Source organism: Euprymna scolopes, chromosome 29 (genome assembly GCF_053919585.1).
Source record: "Euprymna scolopes isolate OS-2025 chromosome 29, ASM5391958v1, whole genome shotgun sequence".
Taxonomy (NCBI): Eukaryota; Metazoa; Mollusca; class Cephalopoda; order Sepiida; family Sepiolidae; genus Euprymna; species Euprymna scolopes.
Window position 1 is genome coordinate 43,994,754 of NC_136510.1, and position 25,569 is coordinate 44,020,322.

The 25,569-nt window shown below is 32.9% G+C and overlaps 1 protein-coding gene and 1 pseudogene across 3 annotated transcripts in view; both read left to right on the forward strand.

The window, feature by feature from the left end:
- The first annotated feature begins 595 nt into the window (after window positions 1-595).
- Window positions 596-25,569, forward strand: part of LOC145252624 (uncharacterized) — a 43,876-nt gene continuing 18,902 nt past the window's right edge. For all 3 annotated transcript variants that reach the window (XM_080112349.1, XM_080112351.1, XM_080112350.1), the window contains exons 1-2: window positions 596-722; window positions 19,363-19,918. In XM_080112349.1, coding sequence (XP_079968475.1) covers window positions 667-722; window positions 19,363-19,918 — 612 coding nt within the window. In that variant the 5' untranslated portion in view covers window positions 596-666. The remainder of the gene's footprint in view (window positions 723-19,362; window positions 19,919-25,569) is intronic.
- Window positions 20,306-20,439, forward strand: LOC145253050 (U2 spliceosomal RNA; annotated as a pseudogene).

A 25,569-nucleotide genomic window follows, 5' to 3' on the forward strand; every position in this document is an offset into this window, starting at 1 on the left:
TACCACAACTTGATCCAAGATAGGTTTGTTTTAAAGTAAATTCCTAAAAGCCATCTAAGACATAGAAGCATGGAAAACATCCATTAAACAGATTAGTAGTAGTAGTAGTAGTAGTAGTAGCAATAGCAGTAGCAACAGCAGTAGCAGTGGTAGTAGCAGTATGCTTGTAGATACTTTCTCAAAGAATACAATTTCTTCTAAGCTAGAAGTTATTTTTCAGTTCTTCAAGAAAACAAATTACTTTTCTTGAGGTTACCACTGCTTGTGTTATATAAATAGCAGTTAATTCTAACTTTTTGTTGATTTTGAGAAAATAACTAATGAAATAAATTTTTAGATATATTTGCAACAAAAATGCCAATTTTTTACCATTTAACTTTTCTAAGATTATCTGGCTCAATCATATTATGTAAAAATTTGGCAAAAAAACCCCAAAAAACTAATCACAGCAACTGTTCGAAAATCAGAAAACTTATAAACATTTACAAAACCTAATTTTTTTTCTTATTAACATTGGGGAATAAGAATGAATAAAAATTATTTTGCTCTTTTTATACATATATATAAAAAATATATTTCTAAATTTGGAGGAAGGGGCGGTCTTAATACCGGAAGTTGGTTTCATTTCACCGGAAATGACATTATCACTCCATCTGAAAAAGAATCATGGCGGACATATCGCTTGATGATTATATTAAGAAAGATTTTCGTTCTAAAGAAAGGTATGCTTCAAATTTTCTTACTTTTTTTTGGCGATTATTATTCATTACAATAAACCAGCGTTTGTTGAACGGTATGCATTTCACCATACTCTCTTGCGCACCGTCAATAAGTTAGATACGAATTTCAGTATATGTTTTTTTAATTATTAAAATTCAACACCTCAGTCGGTCGTAGCATCTTATTACTATTTTTTGTTTTGCTATTAGCTGATAAAATTGAATATTTTAATGTTAAGTATTTGTTTTTTTCCCCCTCTAATAACATTCCTGGATAATACCAAAACTTGAAACATATGAAAAGAAAGTGATTTTTCTCTTTCATATGGGGGGAAAAACGCGTTTCCGGATAAATGTTATTGTTTAATTTTAACTTTGTTCGTCAGTCTTCAATAATCCCACCTTCTCTTCTTCTTATTTTCTTAAAATAATAATCCAATTTTTTATACGGCGGGCACGCGTGAAAAAATGGATGTTTTCCTTTTGGTTTAAGAGCATAAAATAAACCCCCAATACTTGACCCTCTGACGTGTTAAGCTTTTAATTCAAGCCAGAATATAATTTTCTAATCGACAATTTAAAGGCTTCAAAATTACTTTCGAATTTTTGAAAATCCGTTATTAATGACCGGCATCCTTTTACTTGATAATTCGAAAGTGATTTTGAAACATTTAAACTGTTGAACAAGTTATATTCGGTGAGCGTGAATTAGTTAAGCTTTATGGTGCAGTGCAGTGGTGACTGGTGGTGCACTCACTGGTGCGGTGCACTCACTGGTGCAGTTGTCTTCCTGAACACAGGTGAAACCACGCGATCTATCATATCAAAGAACAATAAAATCGTGTTGTTTGGCTTATTATTTAAATGGAGGTTAAATCCCATTTGGGTTTGTATTACTGTACACATAGATTCGAAAAAGTTGTCAAACAAATATATAACAAATAAATGTTCTCAAAGGCAAGATAAGTTACTTTTCTACCAAACTAGATATATATATATTTTTTTTTTGTTTTTATTCAATGTAACATGTTTAATCAGCTCGGAAAACATGCAGTGTTTACCGATGTATTGGAAAATTCAAAATGGCGCCCGACACTCTCTTTAACATGGTAAGTTTGGGAAAAGGTGTTATAAATAATAAACTAGACAAAATACTATTAAAAAAAAAAGCACCGAATATATGTCAACTTATGTCACGGTAACATAATGGAGCGAATTTCTAACAGTATTTTGTCTAGTTTATTATTTATAACATCTTTTCTTGAACTTACCGTGATAAAGAGAGTGTCGGGAGCCATTTTGAATTTTCCAATATATCGGGAAACACTGTATGCTTTTCGAGCTGAATAAACATCATTTCAGTTACCCGAATTATTAAAGTGAAATGTGTTTCGGTATGATGATGCTCTCTTTTTTTTTTTTTTTACTTCAGCTATATTTTAAGTTAAAATAACAATATATTATAAGTATAAACTTTTGTCGTGCACTCGTGCACCTGTAAGTTGCGGTAAATGTGATTAAACACCCTGGCCAAATCAACGCTAAAAAATCGTCCGCGTCCATCAAACTTAAACACCGAACCGGAAAAACGAAATGAAACGAAATTTATTTTTATTATTACCAGAAAAGAGGTATTTCCTCTGTTATTATTTTAGTAAGAAAGAATTACGGTCCCGAGTTAATATTTCATTATCTTAATGTTGATAACTTCTGCAGAATTGTGTAGAAGTTAACATTTTAAAGTGCGTGACAAGTGGAATTTGATAGTACTAGTAGAACATCATATTTTCGACCGATCGGTGACGGTGCTTCTACACTTTATTGCCGAAATTGGAGACGCCATTTTATTTCACGCACCTGCTGTCCAAATTTAAGAGAGAAATCATTATATTAAACTATGGTCGAAGCATGAAATAAATAACAAAAAAATTAAACTTCCGGAAAAAAACTATGAAAAAAAAAGTAAATAAAGTGAAAGACAACATATATCCGTAATTGTTTAATTGGAAATATTTCGATTTAATTAATAAGAACAGGAAAGTTTTTCATGGAACATTTTTTTTTATTATTAAAAACAGAAAATGAAATGACAGATTCATAATGGTTTAAACTGGGCGAGCGCCATTTGAAAACCAAAACAAAACCAAAACATTTATTATATAGAAATTTATTAAAATATAATTGGAAAAACATTTATTGAAAAGTTTGCGTAAAAAAATATAATTTTAATGAAACAATTTTGTAATGAAAGCAACATTGGATTTTTATAAAATAGTTTTTTTTTTTTTTTTTTTTCTTTTTTTATTTATTTTGTGTGTGTGTGTTTTTCGAACAAATAATTTTATACATTCTTTTTTGAATTAAAACAACTTTGAAGGGTCAATATAATAAATGTTAATTTTAGGTAAATTTCTTTCCCTTTCCGTAAGCAATCGTTCGCCAGTTTCATTTTTTTTTTTTTTTTTTTTTTTTTTGTTATTTATTTCATTGCTTAATGCTTATTGCTTCGGCCATAGTTTATAATATGATTTCTCCCCTAGATTTGGACAGCAGGTGCGTGAAATAAAATGGCGTCTACAATTTCAGCAATAAAGTGTAGAAGCAAAGCAAAAGCACCGACCTATCTATTATGAAAAAGATATTTTCGTTTTATTTCATTTTAGTAAGAAAGATAACGAAATAGTAATTCGTTCTTACTAAAATAATAACAGGGGAAATGCATCTTTTCTGGTAATAATAAAAATAAATTTCGTTTTTGAGTTCCGGTTCGGTGTTTAAGTTTGATAGACGCGGACGATTTTTGTAGCGGTGATTTTTTTTTTAGCCAGGGTATTCTGATAGTTACAGTTAGTCACCTATAGTCGCGATTTTTATAAACAAATCCCAGAAATATTCTAAGAAAGGTCGGTAACTCAAGTTTATAACTTTCTAGTTAAAAAGCAGGAAACCTTTTTAAAGATGAGTACACAAGGAAAGGACAAATATTTTACCATTTGAAAAGTTGCAAAAAAAATAAAAAATAAATGAATGGCGACATGTTTAGTCTCTTTAAAAAAAAAAAAAATGGTTCCTTGTCCTTAAGAAAATTATGAAAGTTTTGTCCGATTTTGTTTATGTAGATGGTGACTATATTTTCGCAGTATCATTATTTTTTCAGCATTTCTTTGAAATTTACTATGACTTGAATATTTAAGTAGAAATAGGGGTGAATTTTAACGACGTGACTCGGCGTCGTTTAACCCCTAAAAAAATGGAGATCTACTTTTTTTTTTTTTTTTTTTTTTGCCTAATACGTTTAAACGAACGGTTTTTATAAATATGAAAGAAGATTTTTTGAAAAAGAAAAAAAAAACCCATAAAATTTAACATTTTAGAGTGGGGATCACTTTCATAAAGGCCGTTTAAACGTATTGGGCAAAAAAAAAAAAAAAAAAAAAAAAATTACCAAAACAGGTTGCTTTAACAACTCGTTTCCCTCTAAATAATTTGGGTGACTGAAATAGGATTTAACCTTCAAATGGGAAAGCTTTCGTCTTTTCACGTGTCTGATACAATTTGTTTGTTATTCTTTTTTTTACCGTAAGTTTTTTTGTTTAGTTTGTTTCAAATTCGTTAGAAACACCGAAATTTGCTAATTTAGTGCTTTAATGTTATATTTTGTTTGTACTAAGTTAAGTACTTACGATTGAATACGTATCCATAGGATTTCAGTACTTTTTTAAAAAATCCAAACCTAATCCTTCGCATACTTAAGTATCGAATGATTTTTTTTTTCAACTTTTTTCGTGGCTTTGAAATCTAGTCAGTCCCGGAAATGGCCAAATTCATTTTATGATTTGAAATCATAAACTGATTTGGCCATTTCCGGGACTGACTAGAGATTCTCCATCAAAGTACTGAAATTCCATGGATATCCAATCATTATTACAAGTATTAAAGAAGGTTTAAGTAAAAATAATTTGAAAATAATGCCCAGACGCATTTCACTGTAAATAACTTACGTGGCTGAAATAAGAATAAACCTATTGTTAATTGATTCATAATGAGTTATTATTATTTTATTTATTATTTTTTATCTTTTTCATAGTTGACATCTTTCGCCATTTTTACGCAGCAGCTGTTGTCTGTTACCAGGGGAGACAGGAATTGGCATAATTTGTTTACTTTCTATGCCTACTATGTACCTTTCACAATCGCAACATTATTATTATTAACTAACAAAGAAGTCACTATTTTTATCGCTTTTTTATAAGTTTATTTAGCGAGTTATGTCCCATTGATTATTTGAACCACAATTTATTAACCTCCCCTTTATAGCAGACTACTGCTAAGATTACGACCCATGAGAGTAGCAGCAGTAATGTATGGCTACTTGTTTATTTTAGTGGAATGAGTTTTAGCAGCGTTTCATTACTCCAAAGCAATTTTATTTTACTTTAAACCGTAATTTAGTAGTGATTAATAATAAAAATAATAAAGTAACATTAAAAACACCAATTTCTAGCAAGTTTAATATTCCATGCAAAACAGACAAAACACTTCAATCTGGAAAAAGTTTTTTTTTAGTAAGTAACAGGATTATCAAGTTGTAAGACATTAATTTTACCATATTTTTTTCAAAACTCCTTTGGTTTATTTATATTGGCCATCTTTTTCTGGTCAACTTGCTTTATGAAGAAAAGGTTTTTTTTATTTAAAAAAAAATTTTTTTTAGGTTTCTTAACAAAAGAATGATAGATTTATTTTAATTATTCTTATAATTCTTTAATTATTCTTTTTTGTGGCTACTTAAGAAATAACAACAACAACAACAACTATAATGGTTATCAGTAGTAGCGTTAGTTATCTAATCAGTATTAAGATTGAAGATTTTGAAAAATATTAACTAGCAGTGAGACCCAACTTTACCCGGGATTGAATAATGATCAATGAATATTTCACACTCCCATATTTTTATTGTCATCAAATTCGGTGAAATCGCCCATTTTTCAGTTAAATCAATAGATTGCCTACTCTAGTTGGGTACACATCGTGATGCACTGGGAGGAACCATCACATGCCTCTTGTAACTTAGTCCACAATACATTGCACTGTAGAGAACCTACTGTTGATTTTATAAAATAGCTTTTTTATATATAATGGCTTAAATTAAAGTTTAAAATGCAAAAGTCAAGTATCATGCTTCTATCGTGTTCTAAACAGAAACATTAATTTCACGTTGATGCATCAGTTCTCGTTAGATAACTGAAGTTAAGCATTTTGATTTTGGTATATACCAGATGGGTAGCCATTTGGGAATACCAGGCACTATACGGCACAATCACGTTGACACACTAGTTCTCGCCAGATCACAGAAGTTAAGCAACGTTGAGCCTGGCCAGTACCAGATGAGTGACCATTCAGGAAGGCAAGGCTCTGTATGTACCGCGAGGTAAAATACCAGGTTGAGAATGTTTTGGAACTTTTTATATACTCCCTAGATTATAATATCTACGATTTGCGAAAGATTTATTTTGATCGACTTTTATAAAATTCATGCTATTCTGTACTCTTGCATATTTTTCGTATAAAAGCGAAACTACTCAAAAATGAAGGCAGCTTCCTAGCTTTTCTGCCAGAGACATCCAGAAAGCAATTAGCTTTGATCACTGCTGGGGAAACCTCTCATATCAGACAATTGCTATTCATTTGGATACTGCCAGAGTTCCTGCTTTTTGTGGGGAGCTGGTTTTCCCCAACAATGGCAGGCTGAAAACTTAAGTGCATGATTTAATTTCAGTACCTGCGTGAACTCCTTCACTTAACTTTCACTTTCTGTACGTCAACTTTTTTATCGCCAAATTTGAACGCTTTTCACTTCCTCTCGCGTCATAATGCAGCAGTAAAATCTTAACGTTTTCTTTCAGTTTCTTTCCTGCCTTCGCGTCAAGGCTTCAGTTCGAGCCTACCTGACTACTAAGACTTTTTTTTTCACATTCTTTGCCTTTTTTGCTGTTCGAGTTTGAGCCTACCTGCCTTACTACCACTTTTTTTTTTTCCTCTGCATACACACGCCTACAAACACCCAGGCAACTCCGCTAGTCTATATATATAAAAGCAAAAATGTGTGTTCGTATGTATGTTTGTGTGTTTTTATGTCTCGCAAAAACTTTCCACATGGGTCACGGATTTTCGCCAGATCGGTATCATTTTAAACTTCCAACCTTCGCCAGACAAATATCGAAAAATTGGCCAAAAACGTTAATTCCTTCACCCTAAAATGATCAGTTTTCTACAGGGGGGGGGGGTCAGCAAAAACCGTCCTCTCATGACGATTCCGCTTCTACGCATGTGTCATACAACGTCGTAACCAATCAATAAATATTTGAAAAAGCGATACAATTTTGTGGACGTCGTCTTAGCTCAGTTGGTTAGAACGCGGCCTCATTACCTAAAGATTTTGGGTTCGAATCGTGGTGTGAGATGTCTTTTTTTTCTTTCTTTTTTTTTTTTTCGATTTTTAAAATTTTAATATTGAAGCAGGATTATTTAAGCCAGTTTTCACATATTTTTCAGATTTTTCTGGGGTTTTTTTTTTTACTTCACTTATTCTTAGGTTTTCATTAACACCCCTATCCAACCACACACACCCAAAAACACCCGGGCAACGCTGGGTAACCCCCAAAGCCATTTTTCACATGTTTTTTTCAGATTTTTTAAAGAAGTTGTAACGTTCGTTTTTCTGTTTTCTATTTTGGTTTTTCCGATTTTTACATTTAACATCGTTCGTTTGCTTTATGTTATTTTTTTTTATTTTTTATTAGTCTATAATATAAATCTCACCTGTCTGTTTGAATGTATGTTTGTATGTCTTCCTAAAACTTTCGACAGAGGCAACGGATTTTCACGGGATCGGTATCATTTTGAAGCTTGACCCTTCGGGTGACAAATATTGAAAAAAAACAATTCTTTCACCCTCAACTGGGCACTTTTGTACAGGGAGGGGGTTGCCTTTTTTTTTTTTTTTTTTTTTTTTTTTTTGACTAGCCTTAATTTAAACCTTTGTCATTTCTGGTTTGGTGATGGACGCAACGGCGAAGATGTCACTTTTTTTTTTTTTTTTTTTTCACATTCTTTTCCTCCGTTAGGGTATGGGTTTGAGCCTGCTGCCTACTACTGATATTTTTTTTTTTTTTTTTTTGCTCAACACACACCTCCAAACACTCGGGCACCCAGGCTAGTAATATATATATATATATGTTAATCATATGTTAATCATTTACTTGAAATGTACTCGGTTTGTTTATACCAATTATAATGGATTAAAAAATCTTCTTTTTTATTTATTTATTTTTTTTTTTTTATGATAAAAAATTTTTTTCATATAGATTTGGAAATAAATCCAAGCCCAAGAATGCCTTTTTATTGGGTTCCAGAGCATATATAGTGTAATCAGGTGGTCATTTATTACTTTTCAAAAGGCATCCATTACAATAGTTTTGTATTGCAACTAATAAATCTGCAAAATTGTTATTGCTGCATATTCACATACTCATTAGATTTTTACCTTAAAGAACTTTTAAAAATATTGGAAACAAGCAGGAACGGCAGAGTGTGTTGGTTACATGAACCATATAAGTTGTTCAAAATGTGCAAAACTTTAGATTCTAGAAATTCGGTGATCTGGAATTGAGCTGTGTCATTATGATTTAAGAAATTAAAAATTTAATAAATAAAATGAATTTGACGGCTTCTAGCTATTATCTCTTCGCGGCATACTAATTGGGAAACACTGCTCTAGAATCTCGTAGGTGATAGGAAGATGTATTCGTTTCAAAAAGCACGATATGCTTTAGATTTCTAATCTGCTCCTTGTTCAACACCAGTTCATGCATTGAGGCAGTCATTTCATCAAGTTCAACAGAAACAAAACCAACTAAGCCTATTACGAAAACCAAATTAAATGTGAATAACAATGTAGAAATGGCCAAAGAGAGTTCTAAAACGGCTGAATCTACAAGCAAAAGGCACCAAAGATCACCAATCTGACTTCCGGATTCTAACAAAGACATAATTGAAAATAAAACAAAAGAAAAATCAATTAAAAAGCAGAATTCAAGTAAAAGAATAACACAATCTGCTTCAATGACATCAAATAAAGTTGCGGAACCTGAAGAAACCGAGATTGAAAGTAAAAACTCACAAATAAGCAAAATTCAAAAGAATATGTATTAAATGTCGCTGGTTTGAACACTATTTCATACATACATATGAATTTTAGTGCATGACGTGTGCAAAGTCATGCTTGCTGATTTAACGTCTCACAAGGACGGAGTCTCTTTGACACGTGTCAGGCTGGAGAAATCTAAAGAGAAACTGATTTGATTTCCGCAGGCGAATCCTAATATAGCTGTGTTCTCTAACATTTCAGTCTGCTTGGTGTATCACTACGCATGGAACGTAATGTAGTTCCTTTATTGCATGTGTGCATATGTGTTCCCTACATTCAAAAACTTAGTCCAATGGTATGCGTATTTGCAAGTCAGATATGAGCAATTATATAATATATATATTAGTGGCATGGCGAATTTTTAAATATACAAATTTGCTAAAACAAAACAACCAACCAACCTCGGTCGGAGAAGGAAAAATCCTTCTAGACTGAGGCAATTCATAAAGAAAAAGTTAATGAGAAATGTTATAAAATAATTTTTATGTATTTAAATGCTTGAAAAGTAAGATAATTAAATATTTGTTTTAAATTAAAGGAAATAGATTTCTATAACTTTCCCCTTGCCTATAAAAAGAATGATATAAAACCTTATTTTAATAATCAAATTACTTACAGTGAAAATAATAAAAATTACTGCAGCACCGGAAAATAAGTAAATTCGACAAAAACAAAAAGCTTACCACTAACACAAGATTGGTAATAAAAAAAAAAAAAAATTAAAAGAAATTTTGCATGCATTCAAATGTCAACTAATCAAAAAGAACTGAAAAATCACTTTTCTTATACTCCATAAAACTGAACAGTCATTATTTCAACCAAAACTTTATGGTAGATAATAGAATGAAACGGAAGATCACAAACAGGGTTGTTTGTTTTATTCAATAAAACAATTAGATCATAATGTAAAGATGTATTGAGGTTAGCTACTATTTCTCTAATCATAAACGCAAACACTGATTAACAAATTGCAAACAAGAATTACCTTGGTATACACGAGACGATTTGATTTTGATTGCATAAACAAACGTGCCCTATATAAACACTGGATACTCCCTTTACGATCCAACTATCATTGTATAAAAATATGAATAAATGTTTCTTAGTGCTTAAATAAATTATACGGTTGTAAATACGAATAATCTTGGTTCTTTCTTCTACCATATAAGTCGTTGAACATGCATATTTATTCTCAACAGATGGCAAGCATAGTAGATATTAAGAAGCATGTAAAAATGGCAGCTACTTGCTCTTTGGAAGTTTTACTTGGGAGAAGCCAGTAATCTGGATTAATAAGAATTTTGAAAGGAGATGAAATGAAAACATAATTTCTGGAAATACACATGAGGTCTTTGGCTAATTGGATAGTGGAACAGATTAGCGTATGAAGGTTTTGGTTGTTAAGCTATTATGTCTGAATGCAGATGGGAAAAATCGACTTTGATCTATCATATAGAAGAAAGGAGATAAAAGAGGGAAGAGAAGACATATCAGAGATTTGAATTCTCCACCTTTGGAGCAAAATTTGCCATTTTTTTTAATAAGAAAAAGTTGATTTCTGCCAAATTGCTAGTCTTACCTTTTTATCTTTTTGTCACTATTTGGCTGGACTTTATTTCTTTTTCTCTCTTAATTTATTTTCATCTCTTTTCCTATTTTTTTTATCCTCTCTATTTTTCTCTTTCTGAAAATGTTAATTTTGCTGTGAAGTCTAAGACTTCAAATGATTCATGAAGTGATTGTCGGTTGTTTTTGTTTTACGGCATATCAACCCTTTTCTGGTTATTTAATGCCGAATCCAAAGATTTTGAAGAAAGATTTTTTAATAGAATATATTTGTTTGCAAGTCGGTTTCTATTTAACCCATAGTTGGGACCCTAACAGATACTATCACTCTGGGTCAGTGGACCTGGGAGCAATGGCAATTAAAGGGTGGCTCCACACTCCCCAAAGCCCGCAAGCTGGGGCCCCACCACTGGATATAGTTTAAGGTCATATCAAGGACCTTCATGAATGGAAGTAGAGAAGTAAAAGACTTTTGTTTCGTCAAAGAATGACTTCTGTCTGCTTCCTTACACATATACACTTGATGTGTTTCAGTTAATTTTGGCACAGTTGAAACGATTGAATTTAAAAATAAAAAAATGGAAAGCTCTCAAACCAAGCCTCCCCAAAATAATCTGAAAAATTGATCTGTCAGCTCTATTAATCTGATGAATTAACTTGGAATAAATTTGCCTCACTTTTGAGATATTTTACTTAATCATTTTTCAAAGTATTAAAAATTTTTTAACCATCATCACTAGCATATTATCCGAGTTGTTTTTGTTTTTTTTCACTGTCCTTTCTTCACACACGCATAGTGTGTGTGTGTGTGTGTGTGTGTGTGTGTGTGTGTGTGTCTCCCCCCTCGTCAGGTTGGGAAATTCATCTTGATTTCACCTTTTTTGCTATTGACTACTCACATTCCTGATATACAAGAAATGATGGACTGAATTCAGAGCCAAACAACAACAAAGGGTGGAGTATATAACTCTCATCAATTGCTCTGAATATTGCAGATATAAAATCAGCTCAATGGTGAAGGGGGGGTATTGTAAATTGAATGTAGGATAAATGAATTTTAATGAAGTAGTACAATTTACATGTTCCAAGAAAAAACAAAACAAAAAAAAAACGGGGGTTGTATATGATCATTTCAGAGACCATATTGTATTTATTCAGATATAATCTTTCCAACCCAATGGTAGGGAGAGGAGAGTTGGAACCAAAGTAACGATCAATATATATATATATATATATATATATATATATATACATACATACATACTAGCAGAAGTACCCATCGTTGACTGGGTTCAAAAACAGCCTACAGAAAATGGACTGTGATTGATGAAAGTATGATAGGTTATGAAAAGGAGGGGTTTGTAAATAGATAGGTTTTGATACTCAAAAATGAAAGTAAAGATAATTTTCGGGAAAATATATTTTTTTATATCAATTTTGTTTCCATTTGTAGCCAAGAGTGACCAACAAAATGATGTTTCCTTACAAAGAGAAAATGTTATATATATAATATAAATATACAAGAAATAAATGTTACCATAGTCAATAAAAGTTACTTTTATGGTAGAAAAGTTCATTGGTTTGCATTTTTAAGTAGTTTGTAAAAAAAATTTTTTTTTTTTTTTTTTCAATTCACGAACCAGTTTAAAAACAAAAAATCAAAATGGTAGTCACTTTGAAATGGAGAGCCCCGTTTCCAATTTGAAGGAGGGGCACCTGAGCATTCTGTGTTAACAATTTAAGAGAGTTCCGTCAACGTAAGGAATATTTATAAACATATTTTAATGTTTTCCGTTATTTTGTGCTTGAGGAATATTTGATTATGGCATGTGTAGTTTATATAAAAATTCATTCAAGTAGTTATCGCCTCAAATTTCGTTTTAATTTCGGTTCACTGAAATTATTTCAAATAAAGAGCATTAAAAAACTATTTCAAAACAAAAAAAAAAACATGAACTGAACTTTTATTGACTATGATAACATTTATTTCTTGTATATTTATTTTTTCGGGTAGTCGTTAGTTGGCTTTTCTGCTAAACACTCTTACTAAATAATATCGACAAAATATCGAAAAACAAAGAAAGAAAAACAGTTTTGAAAAATAATGAAGCTTTACTTACTTTAGTAAAATAATCCGAAACAGCAAAATGGGATATTAAAAAAGAAAACACGTAATTACTTTAGTTTTTTAAGGCAAAGAATCGATATGAATAAGAAAATGGCGCTCTTTTCAAGCAGAACAGCTTTGTTTCAGTTTTACAGTATTGAACGGTGTAGTATTGCGCCGACGGATTCTGGGTTGCACTATTGTAATGTAAAGAACACAAAGAAAGGGTTGTAATCAACTGAATTCCTTCTAGTACACTGACAAAAAAAAGCTTAAAACAGATATAAAAATAAAAAAGTTATGTAAATGTTTTTAAAGACACGTAATCACGTGAGCAGGATTTTTTCCTTCTTTTGACACGATAACAAGTAACGTTCTTATTTTTTATTATTTATCTATTTTCGAAAGAGTGCCACATGCAAGTAAAGGAAAAAAAGTCATGCAAAATTTGTGTCAAGAATGGTCTAAAGTTCTGACTTTTTTTTTTTTTGCTTTCACTTTAATAGGAACGTGAATTTATTCGACACAATATGATTCAACTCAAAAAGATAAATAAAAGCTAACGTGAATTAAGATTAAAGTTAAGGTGTTATTGTGGACCCTCACCCCTTTTAAAAAAACCTTGTTAAACTTTGTGACATATTTACATTGTATGGAGGTCAGGCGTGAACGAACACCCAATAATTTTATTATATCATATTTCTTCAAAACTGAAACATAATTATCAAAGTATACTTACGCAAATAGATATGAAAAGTCTGTTAAAGTTTGTGCCATATTTCCATGGAGTACAGGCACGAACGCAGACCCCACAATTTTATTATACCGTCCCTATTTAAGTTGAAACATACTTATCAAAGTATTATGTACATCTATATCAAAAACCCTTGTAAACGTTTTTTTTTTTTTTTTTTTTCATTTTTTTATTCCCATACTTTGGGGGCCAGGCGAGAACGCAGACCCCACAATTTTTATGAACCATCGTTCTGCCAGATCAAACATACCCATTCCTGATCCTCGATACATCTATCATTATATGTAATCAGTTTTTTAAAATAGTCAACCATATAGGAGCCTATTCGTGACCAGACACACACACGTTCAGCTTTATATTATATATATATATATATATATATATATATATTATACTTCTGCATTTAATGACCTGTTTTTTCGTGAAACTGCCAGGATATGCCAAGGCAATATTAACAGAAAAACAGGCCATTAAATGCAGAAGTACCATAAATATATATATATATATATTTGCAATACCATGCAATTTTTTTTTGGTAAATATCCAGATACGCTACTACAAAACGCCGACCACTCTAATTTTTTTTTTATAGGTAATTGAGGTCATTGACAACGAATCTGATAGTCAAACTTGGGGCAAATTTACCATTTGCATGGTATTAACCCCTGAACCCACGAACTACTGTCCACCATTTTGCAGCTTCCGGTTACGCTACGCGCGAGCTGCACCATTTTGCAGCTTCCGGTTACGCTACGTGCGCGTTGTAGCAATCTACGCTACGCGCATTCTCAGATGGCGGAAAATTTGAAATTAAATATAAAAGTTGGGGGGGGGGTAATTATTTTTTTTCAGAACAGTGACCTCAAGTACCTATAAAAGAAAACAAATTATAGTGGTTGGGAAGGGAGGGAGAGGGAGGGAATATTTTATTTTTTTCCTGGAACATAGAAATTTTAACTTTTCCAAAGGAAAGCACTCAAAATTATTTTTTATTCTGTAACATAGAAGTTTCAACTTTTCAAAAAATACATTATAGCACTTTAAAAAAAAAACAAAAAAAATGATTAAAAACAGTAAACATTAAGTCTGCGTAAGAAAATATAATTTTTTTTTTTTTTTTGAACAAATAATTTAAATGAAACATGTTTCCAATTAAAGCAACTGTCAAAGGTCAAAATCAGATTAAAACAAAAGAAAAACACTCCAAGTTGGTTGGGAGGGAGGTAAGAACAGAATGAGTTTTTTTTATTTTTATTTTATTTTTTTTGTTTTTGCATTGGCGGACAATTTTAAAAACAAGTACATTATAGTACTAATTGGGTGGAATATTTCCGGAATGATTTTTTTCGCGTTAAAACAATTTGAAGAATATTAAAATGGTTTATGAAACATTAAAATTGATTTATATTTACGTCTGTGCATGTGGATGCGAGTACATTTTGGAAACTTCTGTGAAAAAGTTGTGTAGAAGCATATCAGGCTCGTCCTTCAGGCTTCTTATAAAAAGATATCTCGACAGATATTGGCGTAAATACGTTGCACGAATACCAGGTCTCTTGACCCATTCTTTTATGTCACGCCAAGGAAAGCACTCAAATTATTATTTTTTTTCTGTAACATAGAAGTTTCAACTTTTCAAAAAGTACATTAAAGATTTATGTAGTTAGCTTGGGGGGGTGTATAAGTAATATACAATTTACATGAAATACACTTACGATTTCACCCATTCTGTGATTTCGCGCCGTTGGGGCCGGCCATTTTAGTTAGCCAAAGTTAAAAAAACAAAAAGTGATACAGCTCATGAATTTTTGAGAGGACAAGCATCATGTCCTAAGTGTAATAGACCGTGTTCAGTTGGATCCGTGGTCTGTTTGGTGTATGAATTTCTTTGCAAATTAGCCGGAAGCATTGTTTCGCGGGTACCAGTAAGGGGAGGGGTCTGTTTTTAGGGCCTATTTCCGGTCATTTTAGTTTCTAAACCAACTTTGTGAACATGGAATCTTGCCAGTCATGCACGTTCACTTATTATGATGCAATAGCCAAATTTCATAAAAATAACAAAGAAGCTGAAGAATTTTTGAGAGAACATCATATCTTACCTCGACAAGTGTCATGTCCAAAGTGTAACAGACTGTGTTCACTTGGAAGCAGTAATGCTATGTGGCGGTGCCCAGGTACCGTTGTTGTTCCAAAAAAGAAAAAAAGATATTGTGGCTTCACAGTGAGTGAGAAAAGGTACCTTTTTGGAGAAGGCACGCATTCCTGCATGGAAAGTAATTTTATTTACTAATAATTTCCTAAGCTATTCATGGAAGCATAAGACAGTCACACATAATTTGGACATATCTATGACAACATCAGTAGATTGGAGATCCTTCTGCTTAGAAATCACCGACGAGTGGATAAAAAACCAAAAACCAATAGGAGGTGTCGGTGTGCAAGTCGAAATAGATGAGACCCTTCTAGTTCGTCGAAAATACAACAGAGGACGCATTCTTAAGCAGATTTGGCTGTTTGGCGGAATTGAACGCGTTTCTAAACGTAGTTTTATCGTCCGACTCTTAGAACCAGAAGGTAGAAGGAATGTGGAATCCCTAATTCCGTTAATAAAAAAATTTATTCTGCCTGGGTCTATCATATACAGTGATTCATGGAGAGCGTATACTAATATCGAACAGCATTCGTTCGAACATTATACCATAAACCACTCTGAGAATTTTGTTAATCCAAAAGACATGGAAATACATACTCAAAATATCGAAAGGCTGTGGTGTGACGTAAAAGAATGGCTCAAGAGACCTGGTATTCGTGCAACGTATTTACGCCAATATCTGTCGAGATATCTTTTTATAAGAAGCCTGAAGGACGAGCCTGATATGCTTCTACACAACTTTTTCACAGAAGTTTCCAAAATGTACTCGCATCCGCATGCACAGACGTAAATATAAATCAATTTTAATGTTTCATAAACCATTTTAATATTCTTCAAATTGTTTTAACGCGGAAAAAATCATTCCAGAAATATTCCACCCAATTAGTACTATAATGTACTTGTTTTTTAAAATTGTCCGCCAATGCAAAAACAAAAAAAAAAAAAAAAAAAAAAAAAAAAAAAAAAAAAAAAAAAACGCATTCTGTTCTTACCTCCCTCCCAACCAACTTGGAGTGTTTTTCTTTTGTTTTAATCTGATTTTGACCTTTGACGGTTGCTCTAATTGGAAACATGTTTCATTTAAATTGTTTGTTCAAAAAAAAAAAAAATTATATTTTCTTACGCAGACTTGTTAATATTTCATTTAAATTAATAATTTGTTGTTTGGAAAAAATGTTTCATTTAAATTATTTGTTCAAAAAAAATATATATATTTTCTTACGCAGACTTAATGTTTACTGTTTTTACTCATTTTTTTTTTTTTTTTTTAAAGTGCTATAATGTATTTTTTGAAAAGTTGAAACTTCTATGTTACAGAAAAAAAAAAATTTTGAGTGCTTTCCTTTGGAAAAGTTAAAATTTCTATGTTCCAGGAAAAAAATAAAATATTCCCCCTCTCCCTCCCTTCCCAACCACTCTTATTTGTTTTCTTTTATAGGTACTTGAGGTCGCTGTTCTGAAAAAAAATAATTACCCCCCCCCCCCAACTTTTATATTTAATTTCAAATTTTCCGCCATCTGAGAATGCGCATAGCGTAACCGGAAGCTGCAAAATGGTGGACAGTAGTTCGTGGGTTCAGGGGTTAATACTATGCAAACGGTAAATTTGCCCCAAGTTTGACCATCAGATTCGTTGTCAGCGACCTCAATTACCTATAAAAAAACAAAGTAGAGTGGTCGGCGTTTTGTAGTAGCGTATCTGGATATTTACTTTTTTTCTTTAGATTGAATATAAACTCAAATCAAGCATTATTGAAAAGAGCATAAAAAACAAAGAAATAATATCTTTAGTTTTTTAAAATCGGCTCATTATAACTGGAATTATGAGTATCAAGTGTGGTTCACTGGACATTTTGGCTTAAGTCAGTCCTATTCAAATGCTTGTGACTGAAAATGGTAGGAAATTTGCACAAATAATAGACTAACCCATCTTTAAAAAGCTGTATCTTCAGATCTTTTTAAGATATTATGATGAAATTTTGAACATATCATAATACCATGATGATTCAGTTGGCATTATTTATGACCATGTCACTTGATAACTTACGGACTAATTAGCATACTCCAGTTTCATTTTAACAGCTTTAAGTAGAAATATAAAAGCTAAGAAAAATGGTAAGGCTCTATCATCATAGGAAGTATTATTCTGATGGAAATTATGATTTGCCATCATAACATAATAAAGGAAATTTTGTACTGATCAGAATTATGTTTTCAAGTACATTAAACTAATTAGCATGATTAAGTTTCATTTTAACAGTTTCAAGTAGAAGCATCATAAAAAAAAAAACAGTGAAAAAAATGGGAGGTAAGACTTTTATCATCATGCGAAATATTATTCTGATGGATATTATCATTTGTCATCATTGCACCGTGAAAAATCCAAGATGGCAACCACGACACAATTCAAAGAAATTATTAACAAAATATGGCTTGTAGCATATCAAATGAATGGAAATTTTGTACAGATTACAATTGTTTTCAAGTACATTAAACTAATTAGGATAAGTAAATTTCATTTTAATGGTTTCAAGTTACCGTGACAATTATTGGGTGAGTTTCTACCACTATTTTTTATAATTTTTTATTTCTAAGTCATTGTTGAGACTTCAAGAGACATTGTGGCCATTTTTTCTTGTTCTCATGTAACGCTCGACACTACTTGTTTTTTGAACAGAAAAAAACATTTACAACACCAAAGATTTATCGAGGTAGGTAGAAGAGTAACTTGTCTTTGGTAACATTTATTTGTGATATATTTGCTTTTCACCACTTTTTCGTACCTCTGTGGATTGTAAAACAAACCAAATAAAAGTTATTTTTTTACTTAACTGGATAAGTGGTTAGTGTGTTTTTAACTCCTTTCAAAGTCATTGTCGGTCATTCTTTTTCAAAGAATTTAGTTTTTAAAAATATTCTTTCCCTTTCCATAATTAAAAATTTATGTTTTCTAAATAACAAAAATAAAATGAACACTTTATGTTCGTAAGTTAGTTGAACGTTTTGTTTATAGACTTTTTCGGCACACAAAAATTCTCATGTTTATATGCAGTTGTCACTACTTCTATTGATTCGTGCATAAGTTTTTATCGAATTCTTTTCAAATTTTAGGAAAAAAGAAATTAATATATTTGATATTAAATAGCGTTTGAACAGTTTCTATCTTTACTTATCTTTGTACTACAAAGCGTCAACTTTGAGATATTCTAACTTTTGACTGGAAAGACGTGTTCAAATTCCGTAGCAAAGACAACTCTTTTCTCTGATTAGCTAAAACTAGAAATGTCGTCAACGGATACAACTTCAAGTATTTATGTGAACATACCCTGACCACTTATTTGCAAAAAGTGATCTATCGCTAGCGGGCATGCTTTGTTGTTTGTAGTCGGATTTAAATAGCGATTTCTTCGAATATACAAATCACAACAAAAATATTAAAATACCGTTTTAAAATAAATTTTCTTGTGAATCTAGTTATATAAATTTTATTTTGTTGGAAGTAGGAAAATTGTACTTATTACTGATTTAAAGACTATAAGTGACAAATTAAGTAGAATTGTGTGCCTTGTGCAGTGCTGAACGTTATGGTGTTTGGTATTGCTATATATATATATATATATATTAGTATAAGTACCTGGAGTTGTCTTGGATTATAGACAACAAAGCAGTTAAAATGTGTATGTAAAATTTTAAAAAATTTACCCCACTCTATTCTTCCTCTCTAAAAAATGTATTAGCTTTGTGGGTGTTTCTTGTGTAGTTTCTGATTTTTTTCTGGACACACATACGCACAGACACAGACAATTTCCCTTTATATAATAGATGATGTCTCATTTAAACTAAATCTTTTTTCAGGCGTGGGAGCACTCGTGTAAATAAGCAGCCCCAGTCTGTCTCTACCAGCAGATTATTCGGCAGACTATCCAGCAGGGGGACTCCTCGACCCTTGATCATGAAAAACCCAGCTCGTCAACCAGGACAAAGATTACCAGCAAAGCAGCGTTTGAACGTTGCCAGCCGTTCTGTTCCCAATCGCAACCAACAGAGCTATTTACCAAAGCGCAATACAAGTAGCGTCGATCGAAAGCCACCACTCCTGAATTCGTTTGATGCACGCCTTATGCTGTCCACAAAATCAAAGACATTTAAAGATGCCCGAGAAAAGATTGGCAGTAATGTTGTTGATGCTCGACAAAAGATTCAGAAGTCTCAGGCAAAGAAGTTTGAACAAGATGCTCGGAAGAAGATAAGTTTGAAACGAGGTTTGAACAACAACAACAACAGCAATCCCAACCATCATCATCATGGCAACCAACCCAAGATAATGGTGACAGGTTTGGGAAAACAACATCCATTTCGAGACCCTTCTTTAAGAACAACTTCAGCCTCTGGAGCTCACATTATACGTACAGTAAGTAAAACTATATCTATATAAGATTTGTCAAAAGTATAGATCTATATTTAATGTCTTTCTATATCCAATCATTCAAAGCTGTACAATATAAATTTACTCTGTGGTTTTGCTGATTTTGTAAAGTTCGCTACTTGAAATACTTATTTAAACATTTCATTCATAACTTTGTAAGCATGAAAAAAATTTTTTTTTTCATTTATTTATATAAATGTTAGTATTTTGGTAATTTTGATAGAAATGTGACTAGCATTTACAAGTATTTTGATAGTATGATGAACTCATAATACTTGTTCCCTTCGATGTACATACTCTCGACAAACCTGACAAGCAACAAACTCTCACCCCATCACTGAATCCCTAGATGCTGGAAAGCCTGCTACTCTCTTAGTTTCTTGGCCTTTTTGGTCAAGATCAAAGTGTAGTATCTGTTCTTCAGATGCTGCACTTCCATTTCTTGTTCTCTTTCAGTGGAGGAGAAATCCTTCACGACTGAGACAATTTTTATTTTTGTACCTTTTCTCCACGTTAAAAAACGACCCTGGTGTCTAACTCTGTCCCGTGGAGAGGCATAGTAAATAGGTACTCTCTTAGTTTATTCCCTTGAACTAAGAGACTTTGGAATTTCTTCCCTGTTTCTTGTTTCCGTGACTGTATTAACCTGCAGCAGTTTAAATATACTGTGAACAGACATTTCGCTGCTCCATTCTCCACATTCTCCTGTTGGACATGATCACAAATAGTAGACTCTTACATCAAAGCAATAAGTCTTGTTTGAAGTGAAAAAGTTTTTAAACAAAATTACAAGTTGATTTCTGTTGTTTTTTTTGTTTTGTTTTTTTTTAACTTATTTTATCAACTTGGATGAGTAGAGCTGTGCAAAAGAAATTCAAAACTGCTTAAATTATGCAAAATACTATAAGTGATTTAAAAGTTATATGAACTGTGCCAAAATGTGTGTTCTTCATTAGACATTTTCCTTTTAATAAATTTTTTAAAAAGTGGGCTAAAATATAAATCTCATAATTTCTGAACTTCTGTAATTTATTTATTTTGGAGCTATTCTTATGAAACTTTGTACTCTTATGTAGCATTACATGGTCTTTCTGATTATGCAGTCAGATTTTGTTTATCTTTTGTGAAGGTGTTTAAATTTTCAAGTTTTTAAAACTGGCACATTGCATCTTAGAGATTGTGAGTTTATTCGTAGACATAAATATTCACTTCTTTCAAGACACTGGGAAGATCTTTTATGATGTTAAAATAGATCAGAGATGATCTAAGTCTTTGAATATGGAATAGGAACCTTATTTAAAGAAATCTATAAATCTCATCTGTCTGTTTAAAATGTATGTTTGTATGTCTGTCTAACTTTCGACAGAGGCGACATATCTTCATGAGATCAGTATTGTTTTGAAGCTCGTCCCTTCGGATGACAAATATTAAAAAATTAGCTAAAATCATTAATTCCTTTACCCTCAACTGGGCACTTTTCTACAGAGAGGGGTCGCTTTTTTCACTGATATTTTCAAAAGTCATCCCCTTTTTTTTGATTGACTAGCCTTAATTTAAATCTTTGCCACTTACGGTTTGATGATGGATGCAACGGCAAAGATGTCATGTTTTTTTGGTTTTTTTTCACGTTCTTTTCCTCCTTTGCGGTACAGGTTCAAGCCTACCTGCCTACTACCATTTTTTTTTTTAACATTTTGCTCTGAAGCCTTCAGATGTTCTATGATTTTCAAACCTGCTTTCCTGTTGAAATGTTTGTCTTTTACTAAAATCTTTTCTTTTTATAATTTTTTTAAATTTTTTTTTTCACTACATGTGAAAATATACCAAACTCTTTTTTTTTAAATGTATTTATATCATTAGACTCTTAGGAAGGTTCCCCCCCCCTATTTTATAATAAATATTTTCAAATAAGACTTCAAACCCTTTTTAGAGCTGATTTCTATATGAGATACATACATATGAGTGTTCAATCAAGATTCTCCTCTACCGTTCAAATATTGACTTAGTAAAGAAAATTAATTTTTCCCAATTGACCAGTTAACTGTTATAGTATATCTTTCTTATGGTCTCTTGGTCTTGCTGAATTCCTGGGCAAAAATTCATCTAGTCTGGTGGAGTACCCAGCTATGTGCTGTTACTTGAGGTAACATCTCTAGGAAAATGTGCACTATTCTTCGTATGAGTTGATGTATAGCCATATCGAGGGGATTGTATTTGGGCTTCGAAAACTATTATTTTGAATATCTCGTCAAGGTTTATTTGTAGGGTGAAGTATTCTCGTGTTAGGTTGTCCTGATAAATGCTTGTACAGAAAGTTGATGTTTGGTAGATAATTTAAATTCCAAAACTTCACCTGTTAACTGAAACCAGTTCTAGTATGAATTACTAAAACAAATTCTTTGTTTCAAATCATGGATGAGAATTGTTAATTAATGACATTTGGACTGTTTTATTGATTCATGTGAATATTGTCAACAAAGTGTATTTTTTTGGTAAAAAAAAAAAAAAATGATTAAATTTTCCAGTTTTTTCTTTTATCATCATCAGTTTAACATCTGTATTACATGATGGCATATGTTGGACTGCTTTAAGAAATTAACTTCCAAACTGACTTATCTCTGGTCAGATCTCTATTTATCCTTCTTTCTCACAATTTCATTTTTATCACGTTTTTGTTTTCAATTGCCTTTTCTTTTCTCTACTAATCGAACTTGCTACCGACACTATTCTACATCTAACTGAAGAACTCATCCACCCTTTCAACATCGTCATATCATTAAAGTATTCTATTTTTCATACATTTCTATACTGCCAAGATTTTATCTACCTCTGAGGTCATCGAATCTAAGCCTGTTATTAAGACTCACATTACACATCCGTTGTATCATTTCTCTGCATGCAACACACGTCCTCAACCCTTACTGGCTAGATTTCACTTCCATATATCACACTGTGCACACTTTCTTTCCTCGGTCGACAATGGCAACATTCTATCTCTATTATTTGTAATGGCGGAAGTTCACTGAACTTATTCCATCCACTCCTAACTTTTGCAATCCCATTAGCATTTGCTGTACTGTGTGTTCCAATGGTATCACCAAGGTAACAAAGCTTCTTCTCAACAACTTTGTGAGTGATAATAGCACATTTTTATGATTGAATTGTCCAAATAAAAAAAAAATTTGGTTGATTTACAAATTTTTAAAAAATTTGTCCCAGATAAAATACAAAGGAACAAAAAAAAAAAAAATTACATATGCTATTCAAAAAACTTTGCCACATGATTGAAAGCAACACTTTTGCTTGGGATGCTTGTTCCATTGTGTCAGCTCGTCTGATGATTTTTTTTTTTTTTTTATATTTTCACCCCAAACAAGGCACATTGCCACTTTGGTGTAGGGGGCTACTATCAGGAGCAACAACTACTGGAGTACTATGTTGGGATTTGGGCAGCAAGATGTCGTTTCACGTTACACTTGAACTTCTGCATGTCAGTACAGTTGGGGAAGCAGGGACCTGGAATGGAATTCCAGAGTCTAGCGGTTCTGGGGAAGAAACTACTGGAGTAGAAATATCGTTTACATCTAGGGATCTCTACTGTGTGGGGTTGGGATTTAGCTGCATGTCGGGTTTGTCGAGCGTGTCTACGTTGTGGGGGCACAAGTGTCTGCAGTTCGTCAGAGCATTCACCATTAAAATACTTGTAGAACAGGCAGAGGGATGCAAGGTTTCATCGATGGGACAGAGGCTGAAGCTTAGATGCCAGTTCAGGGCCTATCAGATTGGTGACTCTCTTTTGAACCCTGTCTAGGAGCGAGAGACTAGTAACAGATGCACCAGCCCAAATGTGACAGCAATACTCCAAACATGGGCGAATGGTGGCCTTATAGAGGTACAGGATACTTTCGGGAATTAGTAGTTTTCTAGCACGTTAGAGAGAGCCTACCTTCTTCGCAGCGGCCCTGGTAATGCTTCCAACTCGTGTTTCCTGTGAACGTTAGGCCAAGCAGTTTGAAAGATGTACTTTCAGATAAAGTCACTGGCCATTGCTATTGGTGGCATAGAAGGTTTCTTGTAATTATTGAACGAAACCAGTTTAGTCTTGGCAGCATTGAATGTGACCATCTATTTTTGTCCCCATTCCACTACAGATTAGAGGTCATCCGTTAGTGTTTTTGCCATTTCTTTAGATATGTGTTCATTTGTTTTCCTGTTATAGTGTGGTGTCATTAGCATATATACCCATCTCAGAGGAAATTTTGTAGGGGAGGTCATTAATAAATATTAGGAACAATAGAGGTCCAAGGATAGACCCTTGAGGCACTCCCGCATTTATATCATATTGTTTAGATGTATGACCGTCGAGGACAACCTGGATTTTTCTCTTATTTAAGAAGGATTTAATTATGTTAAGTATTCTACCAGTGATACGTATGATCTAATTTTCCTGAGGAGACCCTCATGCCATACACTGTCAAAAGCCTTAGATATATCTAGAGCTACTGCTCCCCCCCCTGCTTTTTCCAGTGAATGGTATATACGTTCAGAGATTACAGTGAAGATGTCTACTGTAGAACGGGCTTGTCTAAATCCATATTGTTTGTCAGTCAGAAGTTTAGCATCTGTAAGATGATGGACTAGACCATGGTTAATTATGATCTCTAATATTTTGGATGCAAAGTGGGAGGAGACTAAAGGGGTGATAATTTGAGGGGTCATTTCTTTCGCCAGAATTCTTGAATACTGGTACCACAGAAGCAGTTTTCCAACAGCCTGGAAAGCAAGATTCATTAAGTCATTTGTTGTAGAGTTTGGAGAGAACTGGAGCTACTTCGGCTGAGCACTTTTTTAATAGCACAGCTGGGATGAGATCAGGTCCACATGCTTTTGAAGTGTCAAAGTTTTTTATGATAGCATGCACCTGAGCAGGAGTGATTTTTAGATTGTCTAGCGTGGCGTCTGTCTGCAAAGGAAAGTCGGACAGGGGTTGGTTGGAAGGGTCCAGTGTGGAGTTTGAGGCAAACAGACTGGCAAGCATATTAGCCTTGTCGGTTGCTGAGCAAATAACCTCGTGATTGTTGGTTAGTGGGGGAATTGTTGATTGCCCATTATTTACTACACTGTTATAGATTTTCTAGAAGTCACGATTTCCTAATTTTTGTGCTTCGATGTATTTTTTTAGTGGTTTTGGTAAATTCTCTCTTAGCTGTCGCTATTTCTTTCTTAACGTTACTTCTAGCTCCTATATACTCCTGTCTGTTTGAACTGGATTTATGTTGGTTAAATCTGCGGTATGCATGCTGCCTTTGAGCAATGGCAGTTGCGCAAGTAGAAGTAAACCATTGGAGAGAGTGGGGCTTGCTATAAAATTTCCGCATGGAACATGTGCTTCAATTGCTGTTTTGAACCATTCATTGGTCTCATTTGCGCACTGTTCAGCAGGAAGAGAACAAATATTTCCCCATGGGGCATCTCTGATAAGATCTCTGATGGCTTTCCAGTCAGCCTTTTTATAATATCTCGTTGTTTTGAGCACTGGCTCTTCAGTTTTGGGTCTAGAGTTTAGGGCGATCTCGACCATTATCACTGCATGATCAGCGTTCCCGAGTGGGCTGTCAGCATTTGTTATACAATCA